This window comes from Plecotus auritus (genome assembly GCF_963455305.1).
Source record: "Plecotus auritus genome assembly, chromosome: 1".
In the NCBI taxonomy this organism is placed as follows: Eukaryota; Metazoa; Chordata; class Mammalia; order Chiroptera; family Vespertilionidae; genus Plecotus; species Plecotus auritus.
Window position 1 is genome coordinate 197,688,285 of NC_137770.1, and position 13,622 is coordinate 197,701,906.

A 13,622-nucleotide genomic window follows, 5' to 3' on the forward strand; every position below is an offset into this window, starting at 1 on the left:
TCACAGGGAAAATGTGTGAAACTGCACTTCAATGAGGACATCACGGCAATATGTGCAGTGAGTTTAGTGGTGAAGCCAATGTGCAAATTAGCAGCAACATTCCAAATGTACATTTAAAGGCCAAAAAAAATCATGAGAAATGACTCCAGTTTTAGTTTCAAAAATGGAGAAGTCACACATTTTAGCTTCCAATTTGTTAAGTCTTCTCCTCCCACTTCTTTTATTTTGAAATAGAAAAGCACCTATCTACTTGTGTTTTATTTTTAACACAATTTTCTCATGGTTAGAATTAAAAAATTAAATTGCTGATGGGAGATTATCCAAGGATAGCTGGAATGAACTATTTGGGTCAAAAAAGTCAAGGCACAAAAATACAAGAATCCTGGAAGGCTAATGAAGACTGTGGTCCAAGCTTTCACCTATATCCAATGAGAGTTTCTGTTTCCCAGACAGACTGAGTGCATCTTTGAGTGTGTGTCTTCATGTGTACCTGAGAGAGAATGTAAAAGATCACAAAATAACCTTGACTTTCCAAAATGAGATTATTTTGTGTCCAAAATCATATTTGGGACTTAGAGAAACTGATTAAACAGGCAATGTTTTTAGTGTCCTTTCCACTCTGAAATCAGAGAAAAACACACAAAAATACTCCACAAAGAAACCTAATAACCATTTACATCAAGTGTAAAAAAAAGTAAATAAGTCAAGTGAGTTAACTCTCCCAGAGATATCTGTATCTCAATTCAGGAGAACAGTATTAATCAACCTTTTTCCCTCTTCTACCTGTGCAGGGTAGAGGCCTGTGTGTTAGAAAAATAGCTATTAGGAGCAGGGATTAAGTAATTTATCTAAAAAAAGCATTTAAAGACTGGGATTTTAAAAATAATAGTTATAGCCTAAACATTTATTTCACCTTAAAAACATATAAACATACATTCATTCACCAATTTTTAGACAAAGGCCAACATTATTTTCATCCTAATGAATTGGAGGGATTCCAATTAGAGATGTCCTTCTAGTATAATCATAGGCATTATCCATGATTTCCAGTTAGTTTCTTTCAAGTGGACCCAGAATTTAAAAACATTTCAATGCAAACTAAAGGCAGACTCTTTCGATTTTTACTCTTCTCATCCAACTTTTAATAACTATTTTAACCATATAACCCTTCACAGCAGTTTTATGTAGCAAAAATTCTCAACTTTTCTAAAATCTTCCCAAAGCATCTATTTAGAAGCAACTCTCTTTTCCCACTCAATAGTTCATGGATTACTAAATTATGCCACTATGACGATTACTACAGCTGGCATGAGCAGGTTTGGAAACAAACCACTGACCCAGTAAGCATGGGTTCTTGCTTACTGATCCAGTTAGCATGTGGGGACAGGAATGCATGTGTGTCCTAACAGAAAATAGTAGTCTGAAGTCAAAGGCATCTGGAATGCTGTGGGCAGTCAGTATGCTCTGAAGAAGGAATGGCGTGCACTATTAATCTGGCAGCGATTTTGAAAACATCCCCTCCGATTCTGATACAATTTTTCAATTTCCTTTGGTGTGCCCTTTTTATCACTGCCTTAAACCAAAGTAATAACTTGTTAATGGTAGCCTAGGAGGAAAGAAAGTTGGGGTTATCTTTATAGCACTCCTCAAATTACATTACAAAAAGGGAAGAGAAATAAAATGGGTCCTACTCCTCCTGAATTCTGAACCACGTTCCTGATGTTTACCTAGTACTACCTTAAGAGACAGGGGAGGGCTGGTGATGGTTTGAAGACCTCCCAATCATGAAGTTGAACATTATCTGAGCCTCAGACTTTTCTTCTCAATTCCATCGTTGGCTTCTCAGCAGGAGTGCTACGTCTTATGTGTTTCCCACAGGGGGTGCCGGGCTAGAAACACTGAAGGTCCTAAAATATCTGATTGGTCGATGATGCACCCTCATGAACGAGGCTGCCAGTAGTTGAGACTCAGGTGGGAAGGACAAACACAACTTGCTAACTCATTCCTGACCCAAAATGTATTCCAAGATTTTGAACCTTAGTGAGAGGGAGATTCATATACCCCAAAACAGATTTTGGTTCTGGCTTGATTTGGTGGGAGAATGAGAAGGAATATGGTTTACACATCTTCACTCATGCATGGTGCTGGCTGGGGCTCAATGTTTGTTGACTAAATGAATGGGAAATAGGAAAACCCACTGAGGAATAAAATACAAGTTCTTCAAGAAAGAAGATTTAGTAATATTAAGCAGTATCCCTAACTCCACAATACGCCCGTATAAATCTCTATTACATAAAGTCACTAAGAGCCCTCATCACCTCAACTTTGACTAGGTGATGAAATCCAATTTAGACTCGGATTTTCTTCCACACAGCTTAAAAGCCAGCTTTGGAATAGCAGCTAGTGGCAGCAAATTAATTATTAGTTATTTCAATGGCTGAAACCATACCTTAATTTAATTTTCAGCCTTAAGGTCATAAAATACCTTGGAATTCTGTTTTCCGAATGGGGCAAATTTGATTTGCAATAACTAACAGATTCCTTTAGAGGGCTCAGAAATAAATTTGTTCAACTGTGGACCATCCAACATTCCCCAGGGCAGAAGTGATTAAGGAGTTGACTAAGGACTGAAATGGCTTTGCAAGCAGAGAGGTATGTAATAGATAAATAATTAAGGTGTACTAGCAGGCAGAGGTATAATCTTAGATTACCCACCCACACCAAAAAACTCAAGCCAAATCTCAAAGAGTGGAGCAAAGGTGACAAATTTGGGGAGATTTGAAAAATGAATCAGCTTGGTTCATACAATTTCTGAAACTGCTATTAGAAATCTCTTCTGGGCTAGGCGCGTACAAAGTGAAGAGATGACTTAAACAATTTGCCTACAAACTCTCAAGCAGATACTTAAATTAATCTGGGCCCTTAAAATTGCTCAATATTAGTTAATGAATGTTGTTTCAAGAATCATGACCTCATTTTTTCCTAATCTGTGCAGACAGTATAAGCCCAAACTTTCTCTGACTTTTTTTTCAAAGCTGTTTTAAGCTCATGTATCAAAAACATATTTCCCCCATATACTCTGTATCTAGTTTCTAAAATATATAAAAAGTAATTGATTTGAAATGGGTAAGTTACAGAACAAACTAGGCACCAGGCACTCAGAAACAAACACTTCCATCCTGACAAGAGGGTGAAGAGTTCCATTGCAAGGAACTAGAAATGAACATTACAGAAAAGTTTAGGTGATCTATCCAGCCTTTCCCTTTTCTGAGTCTAGTTTTTACAATAGTTTGAAGTCTGCCCTCCAATAAACTGTAAAAATGTGATAAAAGATTAGTTCATTCTGAGCATATTTTTTATAATGTCCAGAGTAACATGGTATGCTACAAAAGTAACATTCATGCTCCCTCATTTACATAAGGTAAATGAGCCCCAAACCAGGAAACAAGGTGTTTTCACCTATGTTTCCCCCAAATGCAGGAGCCTGAGGCAAGGACATACATGCATGTAGCTATTTTGAGACATGATCCAGAGAAACAGGAGTGGGGACTGGGAACAGTGTAACAGGAAAGGACAGACAGCCATCCTAGGGGTATACATACAAGTATGGATGTATAATCACCCCTGCTGGCTGGGACCCATGTGGGACCCCCAGATTGTGCCTCAGAATTGTCCAACTTCGTGACAAGAGAGAGGAGTATTTATTCACCAGCTTCCATCCCCATCAGCCTACGTTTGGCCCATGGGATGGTAATTCCCTTAGACATTCAGATATGTACATAGGTCAGAGGAGCTAAGCAAAACCCTCCTGCCTACCGCAGAGAAGCCTGGGGCACAATGCTGTTGATCCGGAGATACCTGCCTGAAATTCCCGCAGCAACAGCTGGAATAAGAAAGTAGACTGAGAGGATGTGGGCTGCACAAGTCTCATCCAGCACAAGTCTTATCCAATCGATCCACAGGATCACTTTTCACCCATCCAGTCAAGTGTTTATTAGTGAGGGGGCACAACACAGCCCCTTCCCGGAAGTCCTTTTCCATCCTTCAGTCTGGCAACACAGGCTAAGAACCCATGAATGTGCTCAAGGCTAGCAGGATATATTGCTTATGGTAATGAGATATTTTAACATTCACAACTATATTTGTTAATTCCTCTTTACTTAAAAAAAGTAACTTAAAGAAAGTGGGAGGAGCTCCAGAATACTGTATGAGTGACACGTAAGTGTTGGAGGCCTCGAGAGAAAGAGCATGTTTGAGCTGAGCCTCGAAGGTCAGCTGTGACTGAAAAAAGGCAAGACTGCACATTTCAGGGGCGGGAGAGAAGGGGCAAATGCTCCTGCTGTGAGCCCGGTCTTCAGTTAAAAGCCCTCATTGCCCTGGCTGCTGTGGTTCAGTCGGTTGAACCTTGTTCCCTGCACCAAAAGGTCACCGGTTCAATTCCCTTTCCCAGTCAGGGCACATGCCCTTTCGGGCTTTGCTCACAAGTACGAGTCGTGCAGGAGGCAGCCGATTGATGTTTCTCTCTCTCTCTCTCCTTCTCCCTTCCCCTCTCTCTCTGAAATCAATATGAACATATTTTTTAAAAGCCCTTATTATTTCAGTATCTGTATGCCTTTCACTGAGGGCAAATATTTCCTGCATCATTGTAAGCATGTTGTATACTAACATTTAATCCCATGAATCTTTGAGGGAAGTACCCTTATACTGTTATTGTTTTACAGATGGGGAATGTGAGGTACCCAAGGTAAGTCACTTGCCTAAAGCCCCAAAGGTGGGTCAACGGCAGAGATGATTCCCCAGAACCCCGGCAGTTTGGCTCCAAAGCCCACATTCTTAACCAAAACGCTCTATACTACAGCCGCTCAGTAGAGAGAAAACAAAGCAAGAAAAGCAGGGTGCCAGCTGATGCGTCCGCATTTAGGAACAGACGGCTGAGCAAGGACTGGTTCAGAGCATCCCCAGGGAAATAATTCTGTTCTGTCACGCAGCTACAAGTCCTGATGGCCTCAAAACCATTTCCAGGGAGCACAGTCCCAGAGCTGGGGCCACAGCGAGCAGCACAGAAGGTCTTTCTGAAGGTCACCACCCATCCCTGACTTGGGGATGATACTACTGGACACTCGCTGTTATTGAACAACAGGGATAATCATACTCTTTGCCTTCAATTCATTTAGGCTCCTACTACACACACTTTCTCTCTCCCATCACTGGACCCCACCTCCTTCTCTTTGTGCAGTTCCTTAATCTTCACTTCCTTTATTGTTTAAAGGCTCCATTTGCCAATGTGGCCATGAAAGGAACTAACTTCCCTGATCCTCTGCCATCTCCCCTCTACTGTACTGAATCCTGGAGAATTACTACTATGCAGATTTTCAGTGTCTTCCATAAACCAATTCCAAGAATCCGAGATATCCTAGGTTGAAGGACAGGGGTGGATGGAATATAAAATATGTAAAGAGCTGTGTAGTAACTATGCATATGTCTGGGAGAATGCTGCATGATGTAGGCTCTTCCCACAACCCAGCCTCACTTCTGTCCACTCTCTGAACACTGATGTCACAGCGACGCTGGGTTTCCTTAAGCGGCTCTCCTCACTTCCAGAGCTGTGTGCATGCTGTTCCCTTGGCTTGGAACACTTTTCCACCTCGTTTTCCTTGCTAAGTTCTATTGCTTACTCATCCTTTGGAGAAATTTGATGACAGCATCTCAAATACTTAACATCATAACCTCAGCACCTGCAGAGAGAAAGTACACAAGAAATACCTGATAAAGCAGATGGATTAGGAAGCCAAGAATAATTATTGATGTGTTTGGCTACTGAAGGTTGTTTAGTTCTGCAATTTCTAACCTACCTATATCATTGTGATTATACTTCTATATAAGAAGAAAATTTAATAAGAAAATCATACATTCTTCCTTAAGGAATGTTACTTAATCACCAAAAACAAGCAGATACATTTTATGTCATATATTTTTACCATAATTTTTCAAATGCAACACAAATAAAACTGCAGGAACAAAGCTTCCATTCGGGTACCAGAGACGTTCTTTTTGGAGCAGAAAGCCTCCACCTCAGCCTGTCCCCTCCATCAACACAGCACACTCTGTTCTACGGGTCAGAGTTCAGTAGGTGGAGAGAATGCATCCTTTGACTTGAGCAAGGCCCTCACACTCATTGGCACAGTTCCTGAATAAAGGTGGCTCTAATGCCTTGGTTCTGGTCCTCTCAGGGAACAGACTCCCGATTTCCACCACAGGCCAGGTCTGAGATGATGCACATTTGACTTTAGATCACCCAGCAAATTCTTTTTAGAAGTCGGTCTGTATCACCTTAGCCCAAGTATTGTTTTTATGTACAATAGCGGCTGCATTGATGAGCTGCCAGCAGGCCTGAATGGGTCAGGAGAGGTATTGTTTAGTTGGAAGGGAGTTTTCTGTCAATCTTGATTTTTAAAAAGGGCGGGGGTATCAATTATATTGTAAAGTAGGTCTCCTTGGGGAAAAGAATAGAAGCTGTATATCTGGGTCTTTGTTTAAAAAATGATTTAGTTTCAGTTGCCCCAATGGACACAGTTCTAAGGCTACAAGAAACAGTTCTCAATAAATAATAAAAATCCAAGAGCATCCCATACCCCACATTCCACACCCCTGCCTCAGTCCTAACCAAGTTTAAGGTCCTATAAAGAGAAACACAGGCACAGAAAACTAATTGCAGCCTGCTCCATGGGGAGTGTAAACCCTGAGATCATTATCAGCAGTGGCATCACCAGTGGGTATAAGCACTGGGTCTTTTGGCAATCAATCAAAGTAGGCCATCCAAACCATTCATTCCTTTGTCTGGACACAGACACAGGGTGGCCTCTTGGAAAGCACTAAGCATCTGTTTCCTTCGTTATATGAGTGTCCAAATAGTCAGACACGATCCACACAGGCACACAGTAGCAGTTTATTTGAAATGGGTTATGCTTGCTGGTGCAAGCCTCAAAAGTTAATAAAAATACACTAACAATCTAAGAGCTTTTATATCAGGCTGGTGGGACATGTGTAATTTTATCTTAATCAATTCCTAGGGTCTATTTTTCATTGTGATGTAGACATATCATTTTTTAAAAAAATATTTTTATTGATTTCAGAGAGGACAGGAGAGGGAGAGAGAGACAGAAACATCAATGATGAGAGAGAATCATTGATCGGCTGCCTCCTGCACACCCCTCATTGGGGATAAAGCCCACAGTTCATATATATTTTTAAAAAGATATTTTAGCCCAGCCAGCATGGCTCAGTGTCATCCTATGAACCAGAGGGTCAAGGTTTGATTCCTGGTCAGGGCACATCCCAGTGTGGGGTGTGCAGGAGGTAGCCGGTCAATGATTCTCTCTCATCATTGATGTTTCTCTCTCTCCCTCTCTCTTCCTCTCTGAAATCAATAAAAATGTATATTTTTAAAAAATATATTTTAAAAGACAAAAAAAAATTTATAACTGTCAAAAGATTTTAAAAGGAGAGATCACTGCACCTCAAACACTTCTTGGATTCCTTAATAATTGCTTAGAAAGCCTCAATGTGTATAATTTATATCACTGATTAAAGAGTTTTAATTTTTAAAAACCTCCCCCTGCATGACAGCCCGTTTATCATTTGGATGGCCATACCCTGGACTTTTTTCAGCTCCATTAATCTTTCTCCATGCGGGCCACATCCTCAAGACTAGAAATGGCACTTTTACAACAAGGGAAAATAACATTTCATTGTCCGTCCCCATATTCCCCCTGCTGCAGACCGCATCTTCAGGAACTGTATGTAATGACCCTCAGACCTATGAGATCCTTTACCTACATCACCGTCCACTCAGTCAAATAGTTCCCTTCTCCCTAAATGGCTTACATACGCCACTACAGTCTGTCACTTTAATGCCCAGGACACTAAATCTCTCAGAAAATAATAGCTCCGGGGGAAGAAGGGAATTTCTCTTGTCTACTGATGAATGGTGTTAAAGGAGCGAATGAATGAACTCGGTTCTCCATTTCTTCTTGCTCGACAGAAAAAGAAGGATGTTTCTTGAAGGGTATCATAGGGGAATGTCCACCACTGGAAAAGTTTAAACACATACCTTCTGCTAGGAATAAATATTTCCGCACTGGGGAGGAAGCTGAGCCAAATGAGCTCTAAAGTTCCTATCAACTCCTAGACTCTGTAATGGACGAGCTCCACACCTTAAGAGAGAGTGGACCAGCTACATAAAACCTGATTCCCAGGTAGAGTAAATTACCATGCTCTGTTTAAAATTAAAATAAAAGCTGCCCTGGGACTTGGATGCAAAAATACTAACTCATCCAAAATGTGGACACATTCCTGGGAGAGAAATGCTCTTGCTAATCATCAGTTACACTCTGGAAACCACAGACGTGCTTCAGGGTCTTCTCACAGCCAAGCCCAAAACCATCCGTGGGAAATGGAGAAAATAAGGGATAAGATTATGATGCAAATAAAGAGTGTCACACTAAACTGGAGCTTTCGTTTTCTAGCCAACAACAAATCCACTTAAGAAACATCTGAATTTAGCCTTGAGGTTTAAATGGTTACAACTAGATATAAAGTAACCCTCCTCCCTTATCTGGTGGGGTATGCCTGAAACCACAAATAGTACATACATAACTGTGATAAAGTTTAATTTATAAATTAGGCACAGTAAGAGATTAACAATAACTAATAATAATAAAGTGGAACAATTATAATAGTATACTGTAATAAAAGTTATGTAAGTTGATCTCTCAGCATGAATTTCTTTTTCCTTCTTCACAATTTCATGGGTAGAAGATTTCTTCTTACAGTAGATCTTAGCAACCTCAGCATAAGATTGTTTTTCTTTTCCATACTGAAAACCTTCATCCTTTCACTTAAAGCAGGGGTGGGGAACGTCCAGCCCACCAGTCTAATAAGGCCTGAGAAATCATTTGGTCTGGCCCTGGCAAGGCATTAGGGGTGTGTTAATTAAACGTTTGACCAAATATAGCAGGCTAATTTTTAGTTGACAATTTTGTGTAGCCTGCGAATGATGTTATAAAAATCCAAATGGCCCTTGGCAGTAAAAAAGTGACTTGGAATCACTTCTCTGACTTAAAGGAATCACTTTACGGTTTCTCTTTGCATATCTGAATGCTTTGGGGCCATTATTAGGTAAAATAAGGGTTCCTTGAACAGAAGCACTGTGGCACAACAGCCTGATAACTCAGATTGCTACTAAGTGACTAAGGGGAGGGAGCTTACTATATACAGCATGGATAAACTGGACAAAGGAGGACAAAGAGATGATTCACATCCCTGGGCGGGACTGAGCAAATGGCACATCATCATGCTATTCAGAACGGCGGGCCAATTTGAAACTTATGAATTGCTTATTTCTGGAATTTTCCACTTAATATTTTTGGACCAAGGTTGAAACCTCTAAAAATGAAACTGTGGATAAGGGGTGGGGGGTGGGGGAATTACTATAACCACTTCATAAGAGAAATTATTACATTTGTCATATAAGGATTTTTGCCCAGTAAAAGGTCATATTTACCAGAGATATCACACTAAAATGTTCAAATGCAAGAATGTCTAAAATTGAGGGCAAATTATTCTGAATGAACTTCCCTTCAATCTGGATGAGGGAGGCAGTTTTCAGGGAACGGAGATATGCTCATGTTTTCCTAACAACTTTTTGTGGAAGATCAAATTCTAAAGAAATAACTGGAGAAACTCCATTCACACATAGATCCACTTCCCGAGTGACTATTTTCTCTCCACACTCTTTCTTTTGTTCTCATCATCATAGAATAGATAAGAGACCAGAAGGGGTAGAGAATTCTAACAAGGATGCAATGTAGATCTCTTGGAGTTGTGTTTGGAGAATCTACATGTACTCGGGTTGTTTAGAAGACAAAATGCAGACATTACACTTAAGACATTTACAGAGTGAACAACGAAGTGAAGCAGTTCAACGATTCCTTGGAAATATATGAACAGACTTCAACTTTGTAGTCAATTCCTGATCACCCATACCACAACTCGGTCAAAGAAAGAAGTCTTGTTTTTAAACTGTACGTAATGTAATCTTAACTCCAGTGACAAAAGGGAACGTGCAGAGAAAGCAGCTACCTCCTCCGTGCACACACTTTTAAAAATCTCTATTATTTGCATGAGCGAGGTCTTCCACAAGAATTCTGTGGGATTAAGCTCACATCTGGTTGACAGACCTGGTGTTGGATATGATTATGGCCACACAACTAAATCTTAAATCCACATACTGTTCCTATTGAACTGGCATATATGAACTAACTAATTTATAGACAATGTGCAGCAAATTATTTCTTCCACCTCCCCATGCCTCAAGAATGCACCAGCGATAGGTATTCAGAAAAAAGACAGCCCCCCCCCCACCACACACACACATAACATTGCATTCCCAGATGCTCTCCAATTATCTAGAGTAGATACTGTTATTTTAGTTATTGGAATCTGTGCCTTGGAAATAAGTAGCGTGGGGGAGGAAGTAATTTCACCAGACAAACTTGACCTCTTTGGACCCCAGTTTTCTCACCAGAAAGAAAGAAAGAAAGAAAAGAAAAAGATTAGCCCAGAGACTACAAATCCCCTCAATAACATCTCTGACCACTAATTATCAAGAGTACAATTTGTGTGCAAGAAATCTGAATTCTTAAGAGTAAGTCATTAACTATTAAAAGTTTAAATGCCTGAAAGACCCATAGGTATACTTCAATATGACCACTGAACATTTTCTGACCACGGAAAATGTCTGAAAACATCTCGGCAGCGGAATCACCAAACTGAGTTAGAACACGCAGAGGAATCCCCCGAATTTCCCGGGGTGGGGGTGGGGGATGGGGGTGCAGGAGTGAGGGCGGGGGAGTGTGTGTATCTGAGCAGGAGTTAGGAGAAGGAGCCCGGCGTCTGGGGGCACAGCCTGCATTTCTGGAGTTTCTAGTGCCTCCTAAGGACTTTTGTCTATGTCTACGAAATTTCTCAAGCGACCACCTGCAGCTACACAATAACGGGTAGGAGAAGATAAGGAAATGGGAAGAGAGGGGGTAGAGCAGGACAAACCTCGCGGGAAGTGCCCCCGAAGTCGGTGGGGCGAAAGTGGACTCTGAATACCGACTAAGAAATGGGGAAAGAGAGAGAAAGAGGACTCCGCCTGGCCCACCCCACTCGGCCCCTTTCACTAAAAAGGAAAGGCCGCCACCGCCCCTTCTTCTGCCTTTCACCCGGGATGCGGAGCACCGGCAGAAACCGCACCCTCCAAGTCCAGCCGGGCCGGAGTCGCGCACCCCAGGAGGCGCGGCCCCTGCCCCGCCCGCAAACCCGGGTCTGGAGCATCCTCCTCCTCCCTCCCTCGCTCCGCGCCGAGGGGCAGCCGACTCCCCAGGCACCCGCACCCGCCCTCCCTTCCTCTTCCTCGCGTCCCCGCCTCCTTGACTCGCCGCCCCCAGCCTTCCATCCGCAGAGCATTCTAATACCTCCACCCACCCGACAAGGGAGCCGTTTGAAAACTTTGTGTGTAAATGTAGGGCTTTTGTGCACATCCTGGGCAGGGCCAGGTCACCCGGGTGTACGCCTGGGGGTATCCGGGATCGCACAAAGCACTGGGGAAACCACCGCGGACTCCCACCCCTTTATTTTTGACCCGCTTCTACTAGCGAGTGACACCCAGGGCTGGGGCTTACAATTCCCATGCCCCGGCCGCCTCTCCACGCGGGGGAAACGGGAGCAAACCCCCGCACCCAGTGCCTTTCTCCGCTGTCACGAGGGAAAAGGTGAGCGCGGAGAGGGAGGCAGCCGAGAAACACCGTGGCTGAAAGGATCTTCCTAAAGGGAAAATAGGAGAGAGGTCCCTTTCCTCCCACATCCTGGGAATCGGGACGCAACGAGGCGAGACACTGTTGCATCACGCAATAGCCAAGCCTGGGGGTTCCTCGCCCTCGCCTCAGCCCCAGACGCGCGCCCAAATTCATGCATACACTCACAGCCACCGTCCGAGCCCCCGCCCGGGCCCCCCTATTCACGCCGGCACCCGCCCCAAAGCAGGGACCACCCCGCGCCGGAGGAGTAGCGGGCCAGGGAAACGAGGCCCCTGCACTCACAGACGGTCTCCCCACGGCCACGGCCATCGCGGCTGCGCCCCGGCTCCGGCTGCGCCCGGCTGCTCCCCGCCAACACTGGCTGCTGCTCTGCTCCGGCTCCGGCTCCCGCTCGCCTCCCCCGCGCCTCCCTCGCGGCTGCGCTCTGCTCGCGCCGGGCTCTCGCGCGCGGCCAGCGGCGTCTGCTCCCTGCACGCCGCCGCCCCTCCAGCTTTATTAGAGCAACATGGCCACTCGCCTGGAAGGCACCATTTGCTTCCCCAGAAAGGGGGGTAAGGCTTCACGCGGGGGGCGAGGCGACGCCAAGGAGTATGGTGGGCGGGCCCCCAGGCTCAGACCGCGAGGCTCGCCCTCCGGGGATGTCACCGGGGCCCCCGAAGCGACCCTCTCCTGGGCCACCAAGACCCCTCAGCCGGTGGGTTGGCCGCCACCACCCGTTCCACCACGTGCTGCAGCCCGAGTAAAGCCGGGGCGCGGAGATCCGAGCCTGGGTCCCGCCGAGCGCCCGGCGAAGCGGACAGCTGAGCCGCTGGGGACAAGGGGAAGGGACGCGGGGCAGAAAAGTCCGTGGGGACGGCGTCTCGCGGAAAGCTAGCCCGGGGCAAGCACGCGCCACCCGGAGGAACCGGCTCGGAAGGGGTGCGGGCCCCCGGGGAGACACGTGGGCAACCGAGGTGGGGCTGGGCAGCCCCCCAGCAGGGAAGAGCTGCTCCTGCAGAGATCCATTCTGCAGGGAGAGGCTAGAAAGCGGGGAGCTGTCGCTGAGGCATGCGGCCGGGTAGGGGCCCTCAGGGAGAGGAAGAGGCCGCAGCAGTTGCTGTTGTGGACGGCCCACCACCGCCGGCTGGAGAGGAACCAGAGGACTTCCCCGCTGGAGAATTCGTGCAGCCGTGGACGGCCCGGAGCGTAGGACCGGGGCCTCCCCGGTGTAACGGAGCCCGCTGGCCACACGTGGGGGCTTAGCCGACCTTGTGTGATCGCTGTACACAGACCCGGCGACTCGGAGGCGCGCGCGGGGGTGGCGGCTGGGGTGGCGGCAGCGGCGCCCGGCGGGTGACTGGAGTCTGCGCGACTCCGGGCGCGTGGGACAGGGACGCTCCCCCGCCGTAGGAGAGGATTTTTCCAGCAGATGCTGGGGTACGTGACAGTGTGCCGGGCGAAACTCAGAGTCCTATTGCTTGTCCGGTGGTGCGGCGCCGGGGCCAAGGCCCGTCAGCGGGGTGTGACAGAGGTGCTGTGGATTCCCCCGCAGAGAGGGGGCCCCGACAACAAGGTGATGGAGGATAGCGACCGGTCCGGGAAGGGAACCAGCTGGGTAGAAGGGCAGGGCTGTGGGGAGGCGGGGAAGGACTATGATCAGCCCACGGGATTGCGCCCGCAGGGAAGTCCACGGCCCATTGAATCAGGTCCAAGACAAACCACCTCTAGACTGGGTGCCTCCGCGTCTGACCTGAGACTTACAGCAACTAGGTTTCTTGGGGG

At 45.7% G+C, this 13,622-nt stretch overlaps 1 protein-coding gene across 16 annotated transcripts in view; it reads right to left on the reverse strand.

Annotated features, from left to right (window-relative positions):
* The window catches only part of SEPTIN11 (septin 11), a 101,261-nt gene extending 88,898 nt beyond the window's left edge, over positions 1 to 12,363 (reverse strand). For 15 of the 16 annotated variants that reach the window (XR_013960955.1, XR_013960956.1, XM_080675512.1 and 12 more), the window contains exon 1: positions 12,144 to 12,363. Coding sequence is in view for 13 of the 16 variants with exons in the window: in XM_080675512.1 (XP_080531638.1) it covers positions 12,144 to 12,170 (27 nt within the window). In the remaining 3 variants the exon portion in view is untranslated. The remainder of the gene's footprint in view (positions 1 to 12,143) is intronic. The other variant, XM_080675508.1, reaches the window with a different exon arrangement.
* Positions 12,364 to 13,622: the final 1,259 nt, after the last annotated feature.